The 21,545-nt window shown below is 41.1% G+C and overlaps 1 protein-coding gene across 1 annotated transcript in view; it reads right to left on the bottom strand.

Annotated features, from left to right (window-relative positions):
- The window catches only part of BEST3 (bestrophin 3), a 28,969-nt gene extending 9,700 nt beyond the window's left edge, over positions 1–19,269 (bottom strand). The window contains exons 1-6 of the mRNA XM_073339454.1: positions 19,118–19,269; positions 16,449–16,543; positions 15,646–15,879; positions 7,410–7,564; positions 6,601–6,678; positions 5,999–6,151 (exon numbers count right to left, since the gene is read on the bottom strand). Coding sequence (XP_073195555.1) covers positions 5,999–6,151; positions 6,601–6,678; positions 7,410–7,564; positions 15,646–15,879; positions 16,449–16,543; positions 19,118–19,269 — 867 coding nt within the window. The remainder of the gene's footprint in view (positions 1–5,998; positions 6,152–6,600; positions 6,679–7,409; positions 7,565–15,645; positions 15,880–16,448; positions 16,544–19,117) is intronic.
- Positions 19,270–21,545: the final 2,276 nt, after the last annotated feature.

Raw genomic sequence — 21,545 nt, 5'->3', positions numbered from 1 at the left:
CAGAAGGGTTACATCTATAATCTATGATTATCATAGAGGGGCACTCCTGTGTTTCAGCTGTTCTCTGGGGGGAGCACTGGATGTGTTAGTGACTCAGAGTCATTCTTTTAGGGGTCTACGTGTCTTAAATGAACCAGGAGGATCTCCAGTGGTCTTCGTCACTCTCTCAAATCTTGCTTGCTTGGGCTGGGTGGAGAAGGCTCCTCCCCCTTTCAACCTGCCCACTGATTCTGTGCTATAAAAGTGTCTGGGGGTCTTGTGGTTAAGGCCCTGCCCTCAACCCAGGAGATTGGGAGTCAATTCCCAAATCTACCATAGATTTCATTTGACTTTGGGCAAGTCATTTAATTTTCTGGGCTTCAGTTCCGCATCTGGAAAATGGAGAGACAAATACTTATTTTCTCCCACTGTTTGCCTGTCATGGCTAATTAGATTTCAATCCTGCAATTTACAATTTGGGGGTGAATTGCTGGGCCGACCCAGAGCCCCTTAGAAGTCAATGGGTTTCTGTGTGGGTGCAGCACACTCAGCCTGCACATCGTAAATTGTAAGAGTTAGGGCTTAGATTGGAAGCTCTTTGGGGGAAAGGGTCTCTTCCTAAGTGTTTGTACAGCCCACATTCAGTGGGGCTCTAATCTGTAGTTGCTCCCATAATACAAATAACTAGCAAGAGTAATAAGAATAATTTCCTGTGCATTTGCGATCTAGTAAAGATTTTTCTACATCATGCCATTCAGTGTTCACAGGAAAATTGTATCTGGGTCTCATGCACTAGCTAGGGGAAGATAAGAATTAAAATCCCAGACTCAGCGAGGGAGGAGGGGAGAGATGACTTTGGTATGTGGCATTAACATTGCAAGTATAGCTATGTTGCTGCTTGGATAGAAATAAACCAGAGAACAAGCTGCCTCGTGGCATCTAAGTGGAGCCACTTCCTCAGCTAAGTCAGCGAGCCCACAGCACGCACAGCACCTAACAGAAGCTGATAGGCACACTCAGGTGCAGTGGCAGGGAAAACCTCAGCCAGGGCCTTTTGACTGGCTGACCTGCCACCAGCATATAGCCCATGAGAACATCCTCTGAAAACGAATTCAGTGCAGTACGGTGAAGATCTATTTTTGGATTGCTGGCTATCACAACTGAATGGATTATAAATTAGTCTGGGACAAGCATCTCATGTGATGGGAAACCTTGTCCTGTGTACAGTATGGGTAACAAATCAGACGCACAGCCTAAGAATGGATAGCAGTTTAACCACGTTTATGTTATTGAACTGCAAAATCGTGGTTCGAGACGCTATCTGCAATCCTGTATGAAGGCCCTGGGGAGTTTGTGGAAAACAGGATTTACATTTGGCCAAACTCCTGGATTCTATGGCACTCTTGGAGCAGCAGACTGGAAATTCAGTGGCAGCTTTGTTTAAATTGTAAAAGCAGCCCAGTGGCCCCTCTTTTTGTTTATTCTGTTATTAAATTAAGTTTATGCAGACTGTCACTACATTTTTGGGTTTTGATATAAAGTGATTTTTATAATGAAAATTACATCTGAAGTTGCCAGGACCAAGCTGGTAGAGGTCTTGAGCTCAACTAAAAAAGGTGCTATAGATGGACTTTGGTATAGATTAAGGGAATGAGCATTCCAAAACTGAAGGGCCCATCTCTCATCTTCTATGATTACATTGTTGGATGGACAATCAAGAGGTCCAACTCCACTGTTCATAAGTCACAATTAGAGGCTGTGCAGCAGACTCAGGAAGACTGGCCCAGTTTAGCTTTTTATACTAACAATAAAACCTTTGTATATTAACAATAGTATACAACATACTACAAAACCTTATATGCTAACAATATACTAACTAACCTTGGTATACTATCAATAAAATCTTGAAGAATACTCAGTAGAGAATAAGTCCCATAAATGTATTTAACAGGGTGAGTTTCTGCACCTTCAAAAAACACGTGTTTCTACTCCTAAGTGTGTATTATAACATACATACACAACTATTTATACCTTTGAAAACAAAAGGTACCTGATTCTCCCACTGCAGGATCAGACTAACTGCCATTAATTTTTCCCAAGGTAAGAGAATGAAGTCCACTCTTTTGATAATTTACAATGAACGATTTTGTTCTTTTTTAAAAAATATATATTTTTAAGGCAATAAGGAGCATAAATATCATCCCAGTTATTAAATTTAAAATAACATTAAACTCATCACATAAACCAATAATAAGCCCCCCCAAAACTCACTGTTTGGCCATTTCTTGTAAGAATGAATGTAAGACTTTATTCTGAATATTCAGAGTTTTGCTGAGTTGTGTCATAACGTGTTGGGGTTTTTTTGTATTTAAGATTATTACATTGCAGCTCGGTATATGTGTTAGCACAAAATTGCACAAAACGTGCATGACAGACAGTGAAACTGTAAATACTTGGCTTGATTTGGTTACAAACGGTTTGCGAACCTTTGGAGTGAACCTGGGATGATTTATGGAAAGAATCAGTGTCACACGGTTTCAGCGTGCAACCAGGTACAATGTGACAATTCTGACTGATTTTGACTCTGTTTCAGGGTCTTTCTGAACCTGATACATAGACATGGACCTACCTGCATGAGTCAAAACCAGAGAAAATGCTTGCAGACAAAAGGACTCTCTCAATTTACAAAACTCCCCCAGAGGGCTTCCTATATTAGGCCCTAAAAATGGCTGGTTTTGCACAATTTTTATCGTCGTGCTAGTGTCAACTAGCTTTTCAAAGCTTACAGTAATGATTTAATGAAGCAAGAGTGAGATTTACGTGACTGCTGGGCTTAATATATGAATTTGCTTAGTACTGCCTGGTTGAGTTTTCATTTCAGTTTCCCTTTGAATTAATCTAGTTTGTTATTAATTGCAGGGGCAGGAATCAATAGGGAGAATATTGCTTAATTGTTTAATTACAGACAGACATCATCTTCCTTTCCAAATGCAAACAGATGGACATCGTCTATTACCAGCAGGACAGTGGGGTGGGAATAGGTATTGTTTCATATTCTCTGTGTATATATAAAGCCTGCTGCAGTTTCCACGATATGCATCTGAGGAAGTGAGCTGTAGCTCACGAAAGCTTATGCTCTAATAAATTGGTTAGTCTCTAAGGTGCCACAAGTACTCCTTTTCTTTTTGCGAATACAGACTAACACGGCTTTAACTCTGAAACCTGTCATTATGCAAGGCACTGCATTTAGCCGTATGGAGTGGAAATCTATCAACTGCATGAAAAAACTTGTACAGATACAGACAGACATCATCTTCCTTTCCAAATGCAAACAGATGGACATCGTCTATTACCAGCAGGACAGTGGGGTGGGAATAGGTATTGTTTCATATTCTCTGTGTATATATAAAGCCTGCTGCAGTTTCCACGATATGCATCTGAGGAAGTGAGCTGTAGCTCACGAAAGCTTATGCTCTAATAAATTGGTTAGTCTCTAAGGTGCCACAAGTACTCCTTTTCTTTTTGCGAATACAGACTAACACGGCTTTAACTCTGAAACCTGTCATTATGCAAGGCACTGCATTTAGCCGTATGGAGTGGAAATCTATCAACTGCATGAAAAAACTTGTACAGATACAGACAGACATCATCTTCCTTTCCAAATGCAAACAGATGGACATCGTCTATTACCAGCAGGACAGTGGGGTGGGAATAGGTATTGTTTCATATTCTCTGTGTATATATAAAGCCTGCTGCAGTTTCCACGATATGCATCTGAGGAAGTGAGCTGTAGCTCACGAAAGCTTATGCTCTAATAAATTGGTTAGTCTCTAAGGTGCCACAAGTACTCCTTTTCTTTTTGCGAATACAGACTAACACGGCTGTTACTCTGACACCTGATGAGGAGATGTTAACTGATCTGTTAAAAAAAAAAAAAACAAAACAATGGCCATAAAAAAATCCAACTTCTTTTGCAGTTCCGCGCTTTAATTAACTGCTTCATGTGATGCTAGTAGTGTAGTCAATATTAGCTGTCACTATTTCATTGCCATCTGAAAGTGGGTAACTCCATTTGGCTTCTACAAGGCAGGCTGACTTTGACCATAAGCAAAACAAGTGGTTTAGAGCTCTGCTCCCCATTCCTCCTCTGCAACACCATCTCCCCAACTGGACACAAAATTGGAGAGGGAGGAAATTCATGGCCTAAATTTTCATCCTTCTTTGGACATCTTATTGTCCAACTCCCAGGTCCTGATTCTTCAAGGATAATAGGCCCATATCCACAAAGGTATGTAGGAACCTAATCCCCAGATTTAGGCACCTAAGCCCAGATCCTCAGAGGTATTTAGACATCTAATTCTCATTGATTTCAGTGGCACCTAGGACCCTAAATATTTCTGTGGATCTGGGCCCTAAGTCCTAGTTTTAGGCACCATTGTTATCCAGAAAAACCCTGCTTGGCTGCTGCTGAACCCTGAAGATACCTAAATTCACTCAATGCCTAAATTTTGGGGGTAACAGTTCCCTTGATGCTCTGAAGTTTCTGCCTCTGGACATGTGCACACTGATGCCTCCTTCTAGGTATTTGGACACCCGTCTCCCACCTAAGCAACAGAGAGACCCATGAACTTAGAGAAACTAGGTACTCTTTCACCTATCTTGCCCATGGGGCCTGACCCTGTAACTGTGCTCAGAGGCCATCTACCGGATCATGGCCCATTCAAAATCTTCTGCTGCTCCTACCACCACCCTTATAACTGTTAGCCCAGTGGTTAGCGCACTTACCTATGATGTGGGAGAGCCAGAGTCAATTCCCCCCTCGGGCAGAGGGGAAGAAAGTGAACCGGGGTCTCCTACCTTTCAGGAGCACTAACCACTGAGGTATGGAATATTCTGATCTGGGGCTCCCTCAGTTTCTCCTGTGGAAGTTGTTCTAATTTGGATTCATGCTTAAATAGTCATTGGGTCAGAAAGAGAGAGAGAGACAGACAGACAGAGAGGGAGGGAGAGAATGACTGCAGTCCAGTGGTTAAGGCACAAACCTGGGAGGTGGGAGACCCTATAGCCAGTCCCCTGGCTCCAATTACTCTGTCATTATTTAGCCACAGTGGAACAGCTTTGACAGATGAGATTGAGAGAACCCCACACCAGAATAGCTCAGTGGTTAGAACACTCTTTTGACCCCTCTATAAATCCTTTCTCCCCCTCAGGCTGACATCCAGGTGAGTACTCTAACCACTGGGCTAAAATGTATAATGTCAGCATCAGCACCACCTCCTCCTCTGGCTGTTTTATTGGATCGAGGCAGGTGCCTAATGTATTCCCACAAGAAATGGCTCAGGCATCTAAGATGGCTGACTCTGGGAGAGGGGCTCCTAGCTGTGGATTGCTAGCCAGGGGAGACACTTCCCTGCAACCTGGATTTAGGCGTGTAAGTCTATGAGAGGGGCAGGGCTTTGGACACACCCCTCTTGCCAGCATCTTCCATTGGATAGCTTAGTGGTTGGTTGGTTCACGATGGTTTTGTGAATAGCATTCTTAGGTACCTATCTCTTCCCATTCATTGTATAGGGAGCTGAGGCACCTCACTTAGACTTTGTGGATCACGTTGTGTCTGTGATTTTCTAAGTGCCTAAAAGTGAGCATTGCAATACCTAGATCTCTTTGTGGATCCAGGCCGTACTTCACTGGGAGCTTTCAGTGCTCACCTCCTTGTAGGAGGTACTTTCAGGATCCTGACTCTTTCTTGCAACCACACTTATTGTAAGACCTGCCTTGGGTGGATTGAAAATGTAATGGATGATTTTCTAAGCTCTTCCTGAAGATCAGCCACTGGACACCTTGTGCTAAATTTATCCTTTTGTGTAACACCATTAAGCTTCAATGAATTTACAACAAATTTGAATCTAGACCCTTGACTTGAGCTGACTTGGGGGGATTTCACCTATTACCTTTCCCCAAAGATGTAGCCAAATCAACACCAAATTATTTGTTGTTGTAGCTGACAAATATAGCTTACCTTAAGCCATCCTGCGTAGAAGAAGAATTGTAACAGTGTGAAGACTGGAATATAAATATCCAAGTCATGTCCTACATAGCCTTGGTCAGGATCCAAAAACTGACGTCCTATCAGACAGGCAAAGAAGAAGGTATAGACCGCAAGAGTAACAACCTGCAACAAATAAAAGCTACATTAAAATAATATAATAACCATTCTTTATGTATAAGGCACCACATTCCCAAAGGCTGCTGAGCACCTAACACAATAGTATTTTAAATATTATAGATAGACATTACAAATAAAATGGCAACATGATCTATTGGTGGCCACGGAATGGGTACTGCAGAATTCATAACCTACTCACCCCCAACCTATCAAACCTCCCAGTACCTTCCCAGCCTCCCAAACCATCCAGCACCTTCACATCAAACATAACTTAAAATATCTGGCCAGACAATCATCCTAGAGACCATGTCCAAGATGGCAGCTGCAGACTGCTCAGCAGCTCTGAGAATCAGGTCACTTATGTGGGTGCCTAATTATGGACTTAGGAGTCTAACATTAGGCCCCTCTTTTTGAAAGTCTTGGTCCAAATTTTGGGTATGGTAATATCTCAGTACCTGTGTGTAGACCAATGGAATTCCAACCCAGTTATAACCAAATAGAAGGCTACACCAAGACCGGTACTTATTCATTTCCTAAATAAGAAACAAAACAAAATGTGTGACATTCGCTCCCAAATAATAATGGGTTTGTCACAATTCATTTCACATAAACGAAAGGCTGTAAAACAGTATACTCTGCACCAAATTTAATGAATTAGAAACTGATCTGTTAAATAATATTCTGTAGATCATCACTATATTTAAAAATTCAGTTGTACAATAGATTTAGGAAGCTTGGTGTAATGCTTAGCTTCTTAACAAATTATCTATTGTTCCATTATTTTAAATTTGTATGCTGTCCAGGGATATTGGCAGGAGGATACATTTTACATTACAAAAAAGGGTTATAGATTGTTTCATGATATATTTGGGCAGACTGTTTTCCTTAAAATAAATAAAATAAAATTAAAATGATAAGCCCCCTAAAGATAAACAACTTCTCCATCTTTTGGGTTTTTTTTTTAACTACAGTGGAGTTACTGTGAAAGTGAAAGTGAGAGCAGAATTTTGCTCACTGATTTGGTGTTTCAGTCAATTCTCTCTCATTTATATAAATACTGTCACATTAAGCACTTGGTGGTGGACTTGGTTTTGTGTATAGTATGTGCGTAGACAAACACACTTGGTACAAATCTAGAGTAAATCCACTGAGGTGAGGAGGAAAAGACTGGAAAGTTGCATGTAATAGATAAAGTTATATAGGTGAACAGACAATGCATAGTGATTTCAGTATCTGTTTCTGTAGATTTATTTTTCCTACTTACATTCATCAGTGTCTGCAGGTCTACACTGTCTCGAATTCTACCCTCTTTTCGCGCCTTATATGCTAGATTTCCAAACCAGACAAATGGAATCCAGTATTTAAGATGGGGAGACTTAAGATGATCAAAGTTTTTTCTTTCATCTACTGTCATAAAACCTGTTTACAAAAGAAAAATAGCTGGTTTCTAGTGTCCCAAGGTGCAGTTAGTTTGCAAATTATTGGTTCCTATGTTACGAGCTCAAGTACTGAAATAGATTTTTATGGAACATTAATTTCCAGGCACCAGAATGATTCTGAGCATTGTGTGTGTATGTAATATTTATATAAAACTACACTGAACTCTACTCATAGCTTTCCCCATTAGTTTCCTTCTCCCATTCTTCTCGGTACTAAACCCAACTTCCCAATATAGCGCATCAGCCTCCTTGCAAAATCTACCTAAATAACACTCCAGGTTTAGATAGAAAGCTAGGCCTCTCAAATAATATACATTAGTCTAAAAATAACTTGTTTTCTTATATGCTGCTGCTGCAGTAGTGCAGTTGTACTATACTAGGTATTACACAAATCACTCTGATTTAATGTTCTATTTTTAGGCAAGAAGAAACTAAATAATATCAAAAGATTATCATTCAACAATAGTTGCTTGTTGTGGTGTCTTAAAACTTGTTAAAAGTGATACTGGGGTCACAGGAGCTTCTGACTGATAAATTTTCACTAAAATTTCAAAGGAGTGAATGGGCAATAATGAATAAAAGTGTGTTTAGTAAACCAAGTTCAATGGAGAATGGATTTACCGCCCTTAAAATGCTTCTCTGTAGGATTTTGTTTCTTCTGGTTTATTCAGTAGTGTTAAGAGAGGGAAAGAGAACTCTGCTCAGAAATCCCAAATCTCTGGGTTCACTTTACCTACAAACCCCTCCCCCAACCAGTTAGAAGGGAATTGGGATTCCAGGGGCAGAAGGAGATGGAGCCAGGATTGTCTCTAGCAGCATAGCTTCACTGGAGCAGCATTGTGCATATAGTGGAAGTGGGAGCAGTGTAGCCCCAGAGCTGGCTGAGAGGCAAGGGGACTTTGCCCAGGAAGTGGATACTCTGGGTTAGGGAGGGCGATCTCTCCATACCTGTTCCACTGTCCTCTTCCCACTTCTGCCTACTCAGTTAATGGTCTGGGAACCTCACATTTCCCCCCTGCAGTGGAGTGATCTGGCCCTGGCCACTGTCAGGCAAAAGCTGGTCCCAAAGATAGATTTGGGGAAAACAATCTTTTACTAATCCTAAGAACAATAGAATTGTTTCCATTAATTAAGTATAAACCATTTTTATACCAGTAAAACAGCCCCCTGCAGCATTTGTAACCTCCTGATCCCTACATTGTATTACTGCCTGAGAACCAGAAGGTGAAATTTACTAGAAACGGACAGTAAACAAAAGTGAACCACAAACATTTGAAGAGTTTCAGAAAACAACTAGCCATGAAGGAAATGATTGGTTCCTTAGTTCCTTCATGCCTGAGTTATTTGTCATCCTGACTATTGCAATCTCCTGGCTTTCTAGCTCTCACCTTTCCATTCTGTTCAAAATGCTGCAGCTAAAATAGTCTTAGTAAGTATCCAAAAAGGGTGGTGGTTATTTGATAATATTTGTGTGATGGTAATGCTTAGAGGTCCCAACTGCTATCTGGGGCCCTATTGTGCTCATGACTATACAAACACATAGACTCCAGTCTTACAAACAATTACACACACATGTTTAACTTTACTACTGGGAGTCAAGTTAAGCACATGCTTAAGTGTTTGCAGGATTGGGACCTAAATAGACCAGACAGACAAGGATAGAGGGGGAAACAGAGGCAGAAAGGTGAAGGGTCTTGAACTGATTATTAGCACATTGTCCGTGTGTACAAGATAATGGCCCCATTTTAGGTATCCCAGGGTTAATATGTCACTATATTTTTGTAACAGGGTGAACAGATTTTTCTGTGTCTCTAGGAGGAGGCCACATCAGGCCAGACAGCAGCCTGGGGCTGCGGTGGAAGGGGGTTTAATTCCCAGCCAGGCTTCAGAGTCAATTTAAGGAGGTACTCCATGTGGAAGCTAATTAGGTAAAGATGGGCTTATTTAGAATGAGCACATTACAAAAGATGGCTGGGGAAAGATTGGAGTTGCTCAGTATGGGTTGTATTGTTTGTTTGTTTGAGTTTACTGTTCAACAATCGCAATTAGACCAAAGTGTTACAGACCACTGGAGACTAGACTATTATGTGCCACAGCCATTATTTTTAAAGTTAAGATATTTATGCTTATATCCATTAATGATTAAACAGTTTGTTGGAGGGACAGTAATGGCAGGGAGCATTGTCCTTATTGCTGAATGCACTGGATTGCTACAGTATGAGCATGTTTAATCATTGATGAAGGTTATGGTGAAACAAGCCTCCAAGTAGTCCCGAACTAGTTATTTTCATTGCAGTGATAAAGGAAATACTTTCTGTTCAATCAATAACTAGGGAGGGTGTAAAACAGCAACTATTAAAGGTAACCATTTTTAAATTGGCAGGACTAGGTAACTTGCACCCAAGAGTATTAAAAGAATTGGCTGAGGAGCTCATGAACCATTAATACTGATTCTTAGCAAATCTTGGAACACTGAAACAGTTCCAGAAGACTGGAAAAAAACTAATGTTGTGCCAATATTTTAAAGGGTAAACAGGATGACCCAGGTAACTATAGGCCAGTTAGCCTAATATTAGGGTTGCCAATATTCCATATTATAAGGGATATCCCTTACTTAAATCAAAAATTGCCTTCCCCTACTACTAAATCAGTATGGGACACCTCTTATCCCATATTTCAAACAGGGAAGTAGTTCCGCTGGAGTGGTCTGGAGCGTCACTCTGGCACCTGAAATCCAGGATGGAGTGGCACTCCAACCGGTTGGCAACTTAACCTGTTGCTCGGGGTCACAATGCCACTCAAATTTAGTCCAGTTGCCCCTTTGTCGCCGGAGCCCCACTGACAACTGCCCCTCCACTGAAATCTGAAATAGTGCCCCTGCTGGCTGCAGTGAAGCCTCCTGCTGCTGTTGCCTTCCTCCAACCCATACCCTTCGTGCAACCCCCACCCCTTAGCAGTGTACAGCACTGGTGCAGGCAGAGATCAACAACTGCAGCCTCTGACTCAGCTCCTGGCACCCACATGGACCATGAATAGGAGCTGCAGTGGCTGCCTGGCCTAGTGTGCCCTGGGGTCTCTGCAGCCCCCAGAGCTGGAGAGCCCGGGCTCCAAGCCAAGCCCAGAAGTTTACACAGCAATTAAACAGCCCCACAGCCTGAGCCCCGTGAGCCTGAGTCGACTGGCATGGGCCAGCCCTTGGGGTCTAGTTGCTGTGTAGACATACCCTCAGAGGCCCTAGGAAGGATGGGGAGGAGAAGAGACTTGCCCCAAAGGCTCAATTCAAGACTGGGACATCTGAGGTCTGTCCCGTATTTTTGAAGTACAGTGTTGGCATCACTAGAAATCCTGGGTAAAAGCATGGAACAGTGTATGTGATGCAATCAGTAACGAATTAAAGGATGATAGCATAATTAATGTCAATCAACATGGTATTATGGAGAATAGATTTTTTCAAATAAACAGTGTAATTTTTTGAGGAGAAGAAAAGTTTGGTTGATAAAGGTAACTGTATTGATATCATAGACTTCCGTCGGGCATTTGACCTAGTTTTGTGTGACATTCTGTTGGAAAAATTAGGAATTCATGGGTGGTACATGAACCTCCTATTCGGAGAGGCTATCCCCTTGCCCCACTCCTTCTGCCCAAGGCCCTGTCCCCACTCCCCTCCACCTCTTCCCCCACTCTCATCCACTGGGGCCAAAGGAGCCCTAAGTCCCCCACCATGGCTGGAGGAGGCCTGCCTGAGCTGCCCTGAGCCCTGACCCGCCCATTCAAGCTGCCCCTGGTCCACCCACCTGAGCCACCCAGAGCTCTGGCTGGCCAGAGGAGCCCTGAGCCCCACTGCTGCCCGGTCCAGGGCCGTAGCAGGAAGCATTAGTGGAGGTTTGGGGAGGCTTAGCCTCCCACAGCCTCCGTGATGCACCACCCATGAGCAAAATCCATACAAAATCATTGTAGCCCATATTAAATGGATTAAAAACTAGCTAATTATATATATATATATATATATATGTATTGTAAATGGAGAATTATCATTCAGTGGGGATGTTTCTAGATGGGTCTGTTCTTGGTCCAAAGCTATTCAATATCTTCATCAATGCTCTGGAAGAAAATATAAAAATCAAAGCTGGTAAATAATGGTGGGTACAGATAAGTTATACAGAGTGATCTAGATCACTTGTTGAGGTACCCTCATTTGAACAACATGCATTTTGTCATACATCTAGGAACAAAGACTGTAGATCTTACAAGTTGGGATGCTGTATTCTGAAATGCAGTGACATGGAAAAGGACTTAGGGCTCATGGTAACTGATTGAACGTGAGCTCCCAGAGTGATGCTGTAGCTAAGAGGGAAAACGCGATCCTTGGATACATAAGCAGGGAATATCAACTAGGAGGAGGGTGGGCATATTACCTATGTCTGTGGCATTAGTGAAACCATTGCTGGAATGCTGTGTCCAATTTTGGTGTCCACAATTCAAAAAGGATCTTGAAAAATTGGAAAGAGTTCAGCAAAGAGCTACCAGAATGATTTGAGATTTGGAAAATTCACCTTACTGTGCGAGATTTAAGAAGCTTAGTCTATCTATTTCCCCATGTTAAGTATCCTAACACCTTCTTGTCAACTGTCTGAAATGGGCCATCTTGATTATCACTACAAAAGTTTTTTTTCTCCTGCTGATAATAGCTCATCTTAATTAATTAGCCTCTTAGAGCTGGTCTGGCAACTTCCACCTTTTCATGTTCTCTGTATGTGTATATATATCTTCTTACTATATGTTCTATTCTATGCATCTGATGAAGTGGGCTGTAGCCCATGAAAGCTTATGCTCAAATAAATTTGTTAGTCTCTAAGGTGCCACAAGGACTCCTGTTCTTTTAGTCTATGTAGTTTATCCAAGAGAAGGTTAAGAGGTGACTTACTTGCAGTTTACAAGCACCTCAGTGGGGGAAGGATTTCTTTGGCTCTTTACTTGAGCAGAAAAAGGCATAATGTGAGCCAATGGCTGGAAGCTGAAGTTAGACAAATTCAGACTAGAAAGAAGGTGCACACTGTTATCAGTGAGGGTGACTAAGCATTAGAACAAATTACTTAGGAACATGGAGGATTCTCCATCACTTGCAGTCTTTAGATCTTTCTAAAAGGTACTCTAGAGCTCAAACAGAAGTTGTGGACTTGAGGCAGGAATCACTGGATGAGATTCTATGGCCTGTTGTATGTAGGAGGTCAGAGAAGATGATCATAATGGTCCCTTCTGGTCTTAAAATCTAATCTATTAATGTATGAAATACATTTACAGGAAAAGCAAATGTGTAGCAATATTTTTGCTTTAGCAATTTTCAGTTTGACAGTGAGGTGAAAAATTGGCATAAGTGGCTTCAATAATTACTGGTTTCAGAGTAACAGCCGTGTTAGTCTGTATTCACAAAAAGAAAAGGAGTACTTGTGGCACCTTGGAGAGTAACCAATTTATTTGAGCATAAGCTTTCGTGAGCTACAGCTCTCTGCATCCGATGAAGTGAGCTGTAGCTCACGAAAGCTTATGCTCAAATAAATTGGTTAGTCTCTAAGGTGCCACAAGTACTCCTTTTCTTTCAATAATTACTGATGCTCTTTAAGGGTCAGATTCTGCCACCATTGCTTAAGTTGAATGCAGGATCAACAAGTAGTCTGTTCCATAAAGCCATAGCTAACTATGAATGGGACTAATTGTGGAGTATTGTATTACTCAACATGAGAAAGATTAGCAGAATCTGGTCTCAAGTGTTCAGTACTGTAGCTGTGAAATATTCGTGGGACAAGATATATTCAGATGTATAGTGTTGATTATATTGTCATGACTTGTTCAGGGACACTGTGGTAGAATATTTTCTCCATCTGTTAAGAAATATATTTCTTTCCCAATCTACAGCAATGTATGTATAGTACTCATACACTGTATCTTTAAGAACAGGGTGTCTTTAGTACAGAGAGGCAGAAGTGGGTTAGCTTGCAGGAATTGCTGTAATTTTCCTGTGTGTACTAAGAGTAGTTGGCTAGGAAGAATGACAAAAGCTTCACTGACCTCTCAGGCTCAGGTAAACAACTTGCTGTTGAAAAATGCTAGGAAAAGGATTTCAAAATTCAACATAATTTTGGGAAAAGGAAGACATCAACCTGAGCTGGTTCTGTCAATAAGAAAAATGCAGTCGGCTGGGAGTTTTTTCTTAAATATTCTAAGACTCTCATGTGTATATATACAGCATATTTTAACATAGTGTAACATCAGTAACTTACTGTTGTTTCCTAAAATAATACAGTTTACAAGATACCATTGAAGGCAGGGCTTTGGAGCTGTGCTCCGGCTCCACTCCAGCTTCAGGCAAAAACCTGCAACTCCACTGCTCCGGAGCTACTCCACGCTCCAGCTCCAGGCTCCGCTCCAAAGCCCTGATTGAAGGAATACAGGAACTGCTCTGTCGGAACAGACCAATCAACATCTAGTCTGGTATCCTGTCTCTGACAACAGCCAAATCCAAATACTTCAGAAGAAGGTATAAGACCACACCATGCACTTAACTGTGCAGCAGGGAGGTTGGAAAGGGAATTTATTTTGGCTTAGTTAGCAACCAGCTTCTGCCTTGAAGCATGTGTATGCTCCTTGGTAGACATTGGGATAATACATGTTCTTAGGGGTGGTGGGGGGAACCCATTTCTTATGAGGTGTAGTGGTGGTCATGGGAACTAAATCACCAGAATATTAGAAAAGGGTATTTCCTAAGAGAAGGGATAAAAGGTGCCATCTCATTATTCCGTGCACCATACGAAAATGACAATACCTATTGGGTTGGCCTGTTTGCTTATAAATGATGTTGTATGCTACCAAGCAATGGATCCACGTACCATTCCCAAACTCAGCTTCCAGCATGGATTGAGTTAAATCAAACAGACTAAAATCATGGTTTAAACCATCATCATAATCTTGTTTAGTGTTTGGAATTTTTAGTTATTTTCCTAAAGAAGGGTTAGTTCTCACTGGTTGGTAACCATTAAATTATGTTGATTTGCAATTAAATATAGCATTTACAACAAATGTGGTACTTCTTTTTGCTAAAGAGAATGCACTGTATCTGTACACATTTATTTATTAATTTTTTTATTGTGTTAGAAAATGGTGAAGGATGCATTTTTTATTTACTGGATGATGATTGTTTACTCATGATTTGTGTCAATCTCTATTTGGATGGATATTCAAATTAAAATTTTTTGGTTAGTTAAATAAAACTGCCTTAAATGTGCTGGATATATAAGGAAAAAAAGGTTTATCAAAACATATTTCGCATTTAAAACTAACTAATTCAGTGACATGAACTGATTTTTTATGGTCACCATGTCCTCCTCTCATACCTCATTTTTAGTCATAGATTGGAAAAGAAAATCAAGCTTTCCTTCTATTTTGACTCCCAACTGGTTCCTTAATGTTGAATGAACTAGTTAATCAACTATACTAGTTGAATAAACTGAAATGAAGCTGTCAAAAGCTTTAGCAATTCAACAAACTTTGGTTCCAGGTGCTTAGCCAGTGACTTCCACCACTTCAGTGGTTTGACTTTCTTTGAAACTTTGGCAGCAAGCATGTAATATTTAATATTATTCATTTAATTTAATGATTTTTTTAGATTATAGTAAGTTTAGGCCTTAACATAGTTTGTCAGAATTTCAAATTGGGTTGTTTTAAAAATAAACTCATATTTAATTTAAATTAAAAAAAACATTTTTTTTAAATTCACTCTGTCATCCTCTCACTCCCCTGTCTGAGAAAGGCTGAGTGCAGAGGAGATGTAGCATGCTCAGTCATAAGGGCCTCACCTTCTTCTAAAATGGACCTAGATAAAGAATTTAGCAATGCTGGACTCTTAAGGGCATTTTATCTAATCCTTCTCTGCCAGTGGGTAGATTTGACATGGGGTGATCTGACAGGGATAAGGGATTAAAGAGAAGAAAATACAAGGCAGATCTCCAACATCCCCATCTGTAAGAGAAAGGGAAGAACTTATTGGGGAAAGGAAATTGACAATACCTGCTTCTACCACATGATCCATGGTTGGAAATCTTTTGTATACAGCTGTGCTCACTGAGCGGAAGATGATCAGGGAAGTTAAATTCACATAACGCATTAGAGTCCTCCTAAGTAAGCGCCCGTATTCATCTCTTCCCTGAATGCTGCTAGAGATCAAGAACATAAGTCTGTCTGGCCAGGGCAGATTCACAAACTGGTTCCACCAGCGGTTCACCACCAAAGTAACGTAGAATCCTGCATGTTAAAAAAGTATATCAGCATCACTGTTCTTGCTGAAAAACTGACACACACTCAGAATCCTCTAATGTTGAGTTTTAGTTCATTCTGTAGCATGTTATCTAGGTTGTAAGGTAACTTCATTTGCCAGAATAATTGTTATAAAATATGCACAATATGATACAGTTAAAGCCTATTATTAAGTAGCTATTACATTCCAAAGGCCAAATCCTGCAAGGTCCTAAGTGCCTCATGCAAGATGTTGAGCACCCCCAACTCCCATTCACTGAAATGGGAGTGAAGGGTACTCACTTCACAGGATCAGGCTCAGATAGTTATTTAAACAAACATAGTTAGTGAATAAAAACTTAAATCTTCCAATAGTAAAGTGATAATTCAAGCACATGTGGTGTTGACTTGACAAAAGCAATTTGACTTTAAGGCAACCTTACTGGATGGCAGTGGTTTTATTGTGAGACAGATTTCCAACATGCCTTTCAGCTCTGAAATACTTCCATGCATTGCCGTTTGTGACATCCTAATGGAGGCAGCTTTGTGGATTCTTTCCACAGGTACGCTGTACTTACCAAGCACAAAGGTGACTGGGATTTGTTCAGCATATTTGTCACAGTAAATTGATAATTTTTCAAAGAACCGTTTTTGGCTTCCTGTAAGAAAAAATCTGTAGCAAAAATAAAATGTATATATCCCTTTGTAATACCGCTGCACACCTCGGATATAAAGTGAAGACAATTAAGCATAAATAACGAGATAACTGAAACTAGGAGTGATCTTGGCTAATGTGCACAGATGAATCTTTAAGGAATTAAATTGATGAACATTTAGGGTGTTAATATTTGCAGCATGTAGTAAGGCAGCTGATGGGTGGAGGAATATTATTCACTAGTCATAAAATGTTTCTCATTACTGAAGTGACAAAATCCACTTGTGCTATTCACCTGTAGTATGCCACCTAATACAAATCAATGGTCTTGGTGCAAACTACTTCAGCAAATGCATTTTTCTCCCATTTTTCAACTGGACTACTTAATAAAAGTGATCTGATCAGATCTTCTGAAACTGGAAAGGGGCATAAATCTCTACTTGCTGTTATGTGAAAACTCTACTCTTTCCACATCAGGAGGTATATCTCATTTACTACTAAGAAATTTTTCTTGGCGATAAGTTAAAATGCACAAAAAAATCAAATATATTTAAACTAGGGCAACTATAAGCCGTATGTCAGAAAAAAAGAATGGAGTACAGTGACTGATTCCCACAGAAAATGATAGCTAAGGAAATACAACATTCTTAAACACAAGCAATTATTTTATTTATATATAAAATCTTACAGTTATTTTATCCCATATAAAAGATATACATGGCAAATATTTGGGGTTGTTTTACATTTGTAAAATAAAATCTGCTGTTCGTATAGAATGCTTTCCACAGTGTACACTGAATAAAGGGGAGAGTTTTTATTTACCGATTTAAAGTAAGAATAGATTTTTTTTAATTGAAGGTTTTTGTTGTTGTTGTTTCTTTACATGCCAGTGATTTAGTCTTGCTACCAACTATACCTTTCTGTATGCCTGTATATCTTGGCAGATTAGTGATCGCCCACATAGACAAAGTAAGTCCAAAGAACTTGTTTTACGCCAAAAAGAAAAATGTTGAGCTCCAATTATATTTCTAAAGAGGGACTGAAAAATAATTTGAAGTCTCCCACTTATTTTATCAGTGAAAGTCTTCATTCCATTAGAAATCTTGTCTTCACTGAGGTGAAATTCACCATGCGCAGAGGACTAGCATGAGACATACACCCCACTTAAGTCACACTTGAGGAATTAATTGGGACTGAAGTGTCACATAGGTCTTGTGCTGGCCTTTTGCACAGGAATAAATGTCACCCTGACTTACACACTGATCCTGCAAGGTGCTGCTGTTGAGTCTCTCCTCTGAGGTAGTGAGGGAGGGATCCACAAAAGCACTTAGGTGCCTAAATCCCAGACTTAGGGCTTGTCCACACTTACAACGCTGCAGTGGTGAAGCTGCGCTGCTGTAGTGGTTAATGAAGACACTACCTATGACAAGGGGAGAGCGTCTCCTGTCGTGGAGGTACTCCACCTCCCAGAGAGGTATGTCAATGGGAGAAGCTGTCTATGCCTGGGGTTAGGACGGCATTACTGTGTCACTCAGGGGTGCGGCAGCATCACCAACTCCTTCTTCAGCTGTTTTGTGTAGAGTGAGGCAGGTGCCTCACTCATTCCCTTCAAGAAATGCCTTAAGTTAGGCACCTAAGCTGTCTGACTGCAGGGGGCAGATGCCCATTTGTGAATTGCTAAGCAGAGATAGGCACTTCCCTGCACCCTAGACTAGGTGCCTACCTTCAGGAGATAAGCAGGACTTAGCACACACCCCTTTTATCAGCATTTCCCATTGGCTAGCTCATGCAGCTCCTGGCCTAGTGTATGAGCTTTTGTGGATCACATTCTTAAGCACCTATCTCTCTCCATTTATTGTATAGGGATCCTGGTCGCCTAACTCGGCTTTGTGGATCAGAGTGGTGCTCCTGGATTTTCTAGGTGCCTAAAAGTTAGGTGCCATGGCACTCAGCATTGCAATACCTACGTCTCTTAATGGATCCCAACTTGAGTGCCTCCAATTTCTACTGAGTAGATGCTTGGCACCTTGCGAGATTGGGCTCTTAAAAACTATGGGCTCTTATTGCAGTCCTTACTCAGGCAAAACTCAACTTTCCATTTCCTGAGAAAGGACTACATAACTGGACCATAAGATAATCACCTTTCAGCATTTCCTATTAAATTGCCATCTATTAACTGGTGATGACATAGATGGATAAGTATGACAATATGTCTAGACTTCGCCGTTCAAAACAGGTAATTTAGTCAGGGCAGAGTTAGAGTGGCAAAAACCATGTAATGACATAGTAGTCCTGCAGATGTTTATATGGCATAACGTTTTTGGAACATGACATATACACAACAATCATCAGCTAGCAGGTGGCTGAGATTAGAATCACTGGAAGATGATGGTTCAACAGTAATTTAACATTCCAAAAATCATGTGAGATATAAATAAAGGACATTAAAAAAGGTCTAAGCAAAAGGTTATGTTTTTTAGTACAAAGTCAGTCATCAGCCAAAGGATTTGAAGTGTGAGACTGTCCCCTTTACATAGCATTTGATTCTTGTTAAGAAGGAGACATGAATATGTCACATGGAAATGGATGTACCTGTACAACACACTTATTGCTGTGTAAAGACTAGCAAAGGCAATAAATTCCCTGTACAGCAATTTGTAGATGCTGCCTTTCCACCTGAGGAGTAATCTGTGAAATCCAAAGAAGGTGGCATTTGCTACTTTACTGGAGTAAGTGACTGTCATTGTCTTGGCAGGTTGTTTCTAGAAAAGTAAAAACAAGCAGGAAATTGACTGTTTTAGAGTGTATCTTAACTTTAATAGTCCCATATATAGCTATAGTTAGCCATGTCTTTGTGACCTGCAGATGGGATTACTGCAATGCTATCTATGTGGGGTTGACCACCCAGAAGCTCCAGCTGGGGCAGATGTGCCTTCCTGCCTACCTGCTTGGCAGCGTCCGCTACCTGGAGCATACAACACCTATTCTTCAAAGATTCTACCAGCGTCCCACTTGCTCTGAGCCTTGGTTCAAGTGACTGACTAGGACTGCATGACATTTTTCAAAATTTGCAATTTTGTTGAATTTTTTTGTTCAAAATTTCAACAGAAAAAAAACAGAAGAACAAAATCATGCATTTCCCTGCCCATTTTCAGCCAGCTCTGGTATGATCTATACATCCCAATGTGATCTAGGGACTGCCTCTCCCATTTTATGTCTCTTCTGTTTTTTTTCTGTTGAAATTTTGAACAAAAGATTGAACAAAATTGCAAATTTTGAAAAACCTCAACCTCCCTGGTCACTCAACTACAGACCTAAAAGTGGCAATTCTTCAACAAAAAAACTTCAAAAACAGACTCCAACACGAAACTGCAGAACTGGAATTAATTTGCAAACTGGACACCACTAAATTAGGCTTGAATAAAGACTGGGAGTGGATGGGTCATTACACAAAGTAAAAAGTATTTCCCCATGCTATTTTTCCCCCTACTGTTACTCACACCTTCTTGTCAACTGTTGGAAATGGGTCATCCTGATTATCACTACAAAAGTTTTTTTTTCTCCTGCTGATAATAGCCCACCTTAATTGATTAGTTTCCTTAGAGTTGGTATGGCAACACCCATTTTTTCATGTTCTCTGTATACATATATCTTCCTACTGTATTTTCCACTGCATGCATCTGATGAAGTGGGGTTTAGCCCACAAAATCTTATGCCCAAATAAATTTGTTAGTCTCTAAGGTGCCACAAGTACTCCTTGTTCTTTTTCCTGATATTTGAGTGGCTGGTGGTAGGACATTCTCGTTAGTGGGTCCTCATGCCTTCTTCTACTCCAGCAGTGCAGTGCCCAAGCTAGGTTATAGTCCAAGACTAGCTGTTTTCTCAGGTCTGCACCAGAGCACACTGTAGGTTTCCCAACCCTCCAGGATTGTGCTGGAGTCTCCAGGAATTAAAGATTAATCTTTAATTAAAGATTATGTCATGTGATAAAACCTCCAGGAATATGTCCTGCCAAAATTGGCAACCCTAGCAGGCTGAGTGGAGGACTAGGAATTTAGCTGATGTAAGCAGAGGCAGGATGAGCTCCACCCTGACATCTGGTGGTGAGTTGTGGCAAAGAACTTCAGGGGATGATCTCATTTGCATAGGTACACCCACCTCGCCTAGCATGAGCCCATAGCTGCCCAAATGGTCACTTTGGCTGCTGTGGGATCCCCAGTTTCTCTGTTATTGGGGAGGAAGAATAAATTGTTATTATCCTGATTATGTGAATCAAGGACAGTGGAACTGTACTTGGCCTTTTGTAATGATGAAGGGACTCACCATTGACTAAATAGTACTTGCTAGGCAAGGGACATAGAATATCAGGGATGGAAGAGACCTCTGGAGGTCATCTAGTAGAACCCCCTGCTCAAAGCAGGACCAATCCCCAATTTTTGCCCCAGATCCCTAAATGGCCCCCTCAAGGATTGAACTCACAACCCTGGGTTTAGCAGGCCAATGCTCAAACCACTGAGCTATTCCTCCCCCCATGGATTCCAAAACTCAGTGAATTGAGAGAGGCTGGGGACCGGTATTACTACCTGGTGGTATGGGCCCCTGGTGAGGGCTCTACATGCCAATTGCACCTCCTTCTTCCTCCACTGTGGAATGTCAGAGCTAATTTTGATTCTATTAGGAGTTTAGTTACAGGCTGCTGAGCTGAATTCACTTTGAGCCAATGGTGCACCAGCACTGAGGCTCCCCTACTACAAGCTGAAATCATGAAAGAGCTAAAATTACTAAGCGCTGAAATCACAGAGTGTTGTGTTAAGTAGTGGGGGAGCCTGAAGATATATTGTGGAGCAGTTTGTGGGACGGCTGGAGCAGCTCATGGGACAGCTGGCAGAGCGGAGTGGCTGGTGAAGCGGAACAGTTTGCAGGACGGCTGGAGCAGCTCATGTGTGGGGGCTGGCAGAGCAGAGCGATTCGTGGGACAGCTGGTAGAGCGGAGCAGGGGCCCATGGAGAGGTGGTGCAAT

This window comes from Lepidochelys kempii, chromosome 1 (assembly GCF_965140285.1).
Source record: "Lepidochelys kempii isolate rLepKem1 chromosome 1, rLepKem1.hap1, whole genome shotgun sequence".
Classification (NCBI taxonomy): domain Eukaryota; kingdom Metazoa; phylum Chordata; order Testudines; family Cheloniidae; genus Lepidochelys; species Lepidochelys kempii.
The sequence above is the reverse complement of the archived record's forward strand: the minus strand, read 5'-3'. Positions and strand labels throughout refer to the sequence as shown.